This window comes from Berghia stephanieae, chromosome 9, assembly GCF_034508935.2.
Source record: "Berghia stephanieae isolate SIO BIC M18660-M18661 chromosome 9, UCSD_Bste_1.3, whole genome shotgun sequence".
Lineage (NCBI taxonomy): Eukaryota > Metazoa > Mollusca > Gastropoda > Nudibranchia > Aeolidiidae > Berghia > Berghia stephanieae.
The window spans coordinates 21,647,574-21,652,573 of NC_088368.1; the positions used below are offsets into that span (position 1 = coordinate 21,647,574).

General features: G+C 38.6%; 2 protein-coding genes across 2 annotated transcripts in view; one reads left to right on the forward strand and one right to left on the reverse strand.

Moving 5' to 3' along the window:
* LOC144979852 (calcium-binding mitochondrial carrier protein SCaMC-2-like) overlaps positions 1-635 on the reverse strand; it is a gene marked incomplete in the record, with an annotated part of 38,915 nt that extends 38,280 nt beyond the window's left edge. The window contains 1 exon segment of the mRNA XM_078927066.1: positions 413-635. Within this exon segment, the coding sequence (XP_078783192.1) occupies positions 413-568 (156 nt within the window).
* A 3,573-nt stretch (positions 636-4,208) lies between these two features.
* LOC144979164 (uncharacterized) overlaps positions 4,209-5,000 on the forward strand; it is an 11,356-nt gene continuing 10,564 nt past the window's right edge. The window contains exons 1-2 of the mRNA XM_078925771.1: positions 4,209-4,337; positions 4,993-5,000. The exon at positions 4,993-5,000 is cut by the window's right edge and continues 124 nt beyond it. Coding sequence (XP_078781897.1) covers positions 4,209-4,337; positions 4,993-5,000 — 137 coding nt within the window. The remainder of the gene's footprint in view (positions 4,338-4,992) is intronic.

Here is a 5,000-nt window from a genome sequence, read left to right on the forward strand (position 1 = left end):
AGAAAAGACGTGCCTATAATATGAGTTTGGCAGCCGAATCAAATGGGCTTGAATAATTTTACACTATTTTTTTGGGTTGGTTTTAGAGTATTTCCATTAAAAACAATTTGACTTATCAGACCTGAAAATAAATGTACTTTGATTAGACAGGTGTCTGTTCAAGGCCAAGGCCACAACCTGAATTTTGAAAATGAGACTCGAGACTAGGCCAAGGCCAACCAATTCTGTCTCGCCTGTATGCAAAATCATCTCATTTATCTACACAGCACTCACTATCCTTTTTGCAATCAATTGCGTTGTTTCTACCTATAAATCTTAAATAGCTTCCTTTAACGAAGATAAAGGAGAGGATGGTGTCCTAAAAAGGCAGTGGAGTAACAATGACAAAACTTACGATGTCAAATAAACTTACTTCTGCATGTCCCGGTACTTGGGGAACCGACATATTCTGCATAGCCTTTTTTAGGTCTGCCAGATCAAGTTTGCCATCTTTGTTTATATCTAACTTGTTGAAAAGTTCTCTGAGCTTTTGCTCTTCTGCAGGAGAAATACTTTCTCCGGAAGACATTTTTTCCACTGTTTTTATGAGGAAGTATCCAGCAGTCAATCTCACTTGTTTACGCTTGCAGCAACCATTGTTGATTGAATAAACTGTGTCAATGCAGTATTTCGGTATGCGGTCATGTTTAACCCAAATTCCCCGGGTTACGTCCCATTTTATCCCAGAGGCGTCGGGTGGCCTTTTTTATTCGCATTTTCCTTGCCATTGAAACAAGAACACATCACGGCCTTTTTTTTTCTTTCTTACTTTTTCTTTTTTTTTTTCCATTTGTATCACATCTTGCATGGTGCGAAATAGATGGTTAAACTTTAAATTGTCGATTTTTAAATATTGATTTGACTAATGCTGTAAGTTAAAGCCTCAAAGTTCCATTCGACTTAGGCGCTTTATTTTGGTGGGGATCAGTTTCCTTGACAACCGCTCGATAAACATTACTCTACTTGTCTTGCGTACCCCCCCCCCCCAACCTATTTACGCTCCTGGAAATAAGGTGAGTGACAACCTTACTGGTCCTACACGAGAAAGTAAGTCTTGAAAGTAAAGTACGGCAAGCGCCGTAAGATATAAGTAACCAATGTAACTGCCGTACTCTGGAAAGAGGTTGTGTTTATATATTTTGACAATACTGAGGTGTCATGAATTATTCTGTCCATCTATTCCCCGCGCCTTCTTTCTTAGTAACGCGCTTGGTTGGTTGCATATATTATTTATATACTACACGTACCCCCCCCCCCCCCACACACACACACACACACATTCACAGCATTTACACACAACCACAATTGACTCTTGAATATCTCATCACTCGAGTAGAAACAAGCATTACTTCACAGCAGAGATGGAAACAGATATTAATATAGATATATATAGATAGATAGAAATAGATAATAACTAAACAACTAATCATCAAGATGATCACGGTGGTGATGATGAAGATGACTGCAACGGGGACAATGATGATGATGCTGCTGCTGCTGTTGCTGCTGCTGCTGCTGCTGCTGCTGATGATGATGATGATGATGATGATGATGATGATGATGATGATGATGATGATGATGATAATGATGGGTGAGTAAAAATATTGACTCATAGAAAAGGGAACAACACAAAACAAACAACGTTTAAATCTTGGCGTTTCACTCTGGCGCCAATTCTTGCATCCACATCCACACCCAACACCTGCAATCATACAACTATTTGCACATTCATTTGACAATCTATGATCTTTTTAAATGCGTAATCATATTATATATATATATTATATATATATATATATATATATATATATATATATATATATATATATATATATATAAAATAAAAGCAAAAACCATTAAAAATAATATTAAATAATGATAAATATATATATATATATATATACGAGTCAAATTAACTGTCTTTATTTTACTCTCCATGCTGTTAATTGACTTGATAGATACAGACACGACACTATGGGTTAATATTTACCCATCATATTAGAGGTGTGTGTCTATGTCATTTAAATTCCCTTTTCGGGGTCCAATACTCTTCAGTCGTAACGTCACTTCCTTCTTAATGACGCATGGTAACTTAGTAACACTGGCTCTAAACTATCGGAACAATGGCGGACGCCCGTATGAAATACTTCCCCGGCGAGCATAAAAGCGTATCCAGAGGGGAAAAAAACATAAATTTGATCATGTTTTGACTTTTACACAGTCTGACCACAAGGCATATGAAAAGTTATAGCCAGCATGAAGAATAAAAAGTAATGATTTTCTTTGTTTAGAACCAAGATGGCCGCCGTTGCCGGGTGGCGTGACATCAGACTATTGAATCCAATTAACCAGTGGATTTTTGACCAATCAAAACATGGAATTTGTGACACATCTTCACACGTTATCGGACAAACATGGTTGGTTGTCTATAATCAATAATGTGAATGAAATCGACCTCTCTCTGATCATTGTTATTGTTTTTATACCGCCAAATGCGTGGCTAGTTATAACACGATTTTCTCGATCATATTATAAACGTTTTTTGTTTTTTTAACATTAAACTGAACGTACAGTATTAATACGTTTTTAACTCACATTTTCTCACTGCAATTGGATGTAAAGTACCTACAGGCACGCAACAGTGATATCAGACCTCAGCCTATAATGTTTTCAAGTGTTTCTATTAGCTTGCCCTCCACCCCCCCCCCCCCCCCCCCTGTAAAATGCTTTGTTTGAGCACATTAAGTGGATATTGCTCTATATAAAAAAAAGCTTGTGCTCAAGTTTGTGCTCTTATCGTAGCCATCGTTATGTTATAGCCTGACACTGAAATCCAAAAGGACTGGCAGTTTGACGTCATTATTTGTTTTTTGCACCGCCTAGTTAGTTATCGTTAGTAGTGCTCATGGAAACAAGTAATTTCATTGGTTGAACTATTGAATACAACTCACGATTTGTTTTCTTTTGTGGCCAAAGACTGGCATTTTGACGTCATTTTTTGATCAGTGTCAGGCCATAACTTTACGAAGACCACGATCAAATACGAGGTAGCTATATAAGTTGAACATGATGCCATTGAGCAAAACCACCAATCGATAAGCAGCTATTAACGTCGATAAAATAACACAAAACTAAACCTCGAAGTTGACATTTCATAAAACATCCTGACATCCATTGTTGTTTTGAATACGACGACAAAAAACAACAACTAGCCTATATACTACTTTTAAACAACAACATCAACAACATCAACAACAACAACGTGGAGATCTAAGGGACAGCGTGGCTCAGCGGTATGGTCTTTGCTTCGTAACCAAGAGGTACCGAGTTCAACTACCAGTCGCGCTGTATGCCCTTGAGCCCTAGCCTAAGCTCACTTTGCGGCGCTGCATTGCGGTTGACGCCTGGGTTATTCCAGTCTTCCCTTGGAATATATCCTAAAGAAAACTTTCCCCATCGGGATGAACAGAGAGAATTTATTTATTATCTATTTATTATATGTATTACCCTTCCATGTGCTCGAGGTCATGGTAACATTGTAAAGTGTGCTCCCCCCAAAAAATTGAGCTTTATATAGCGCAATATCCACTAAATGTGCTCAAAGCTCTTTACAAGGGGTCCCTGGTCAACAGCAACATTTAACACGTAGGACGGGACATGACGCCTGTTAGACGATATTACAATTTTTCGGACAAAGACAACGCTGTTTACGGCCAGGTACTCATTTTACACCTGAGTACGGTGAGAGAATGTGAGTAAAGGGCCTTTTCCAAGGACTCAACTATGCGCCGTGCGCGAGGCTCGAACCCAGAACCTTCCGATCCGAAAGCGAGTGTCATACCGCTACACCACATAGCCGCACAAAATGACCCAGATAATGAAAGGTGTTCACAGTTTGAGAAATATCCAACGTCACAATTGGCCAGTTCGCCTGGCATGACACATGGGTTTGGCAGTGTGTCTACATTTATTGAAAAATGTCCAATCGTTGTACAGCAACAAATCATGTAATCGATGACTAGGTTGGACGAAAACATGAATAGAGATCGCTCTCATTGATTATACTGATGATGATAGTTATCATTAATAACATCATCATCATCATCATCATCATCATCATCATCATCATCATCATCATCATCATCATCATCATCATCACCATCATTCTAATGAGTGTCAGTATAAATGACGATTTCTTGCAGAAAACTGGGATGTGCACTGTTTCAGACATCATCAGACCGAGACGCATCCCCGAAACGCTGGACTCTACAAGCAAAAAGGAACAGGGCTACTCCGCAGTAGATCCTGGTTGTTGTCGATATCTTTCTGACCTTCAACCCCCCCCCCCCCCCCTCCACCCCTTCTTTTCCTATTCTATTTCCTATTGTCTATTTCAAGTTGGTGTAGCTGAATCTGACGGAAAGCACTGTAGATAGATTAGCGCTCCCTGCAAAGGGTAAAAGGCAATTCTTGTTGTCCCTTTAACGCTTTAGAAACGGGGATAAACTCGGCTCCGTAGTCCTTATGGCGTCAGAGAAGTCGTGACGTTGCACCTAAACCAGACCTGCCTAGTACTATGAAAAAATTCATAGAATTACGAATTTTTGGCTCCAGCTACAGAACTGCATTCTTCTCTTTAACTCAATAAATCTTATTGAAAAGGAAAGTTTAGTTCCTCAGAACCTATAATCAGAACTTAGGAGCGTTTAATTTTTGGATCATGTTGAAGGTAAATTATTTATATCTAAAGCTATTTAAAGTGGAATTTTCTTTTTTTTTTCCCCCTTGGAAATTACGAATGTTTGAAATTTCAAGTAGGCAGCTCTGATCTAAACGAACTTTTAGAATTTAAAAAACAATATTTTTGGATTCTAAATGATTTTTGAAATAGCCTATCACCACAACTGGCTCGATTCTCACAGCGGCCTTATCTCCAGTTCTATTTTGTATTAGCTGACGTG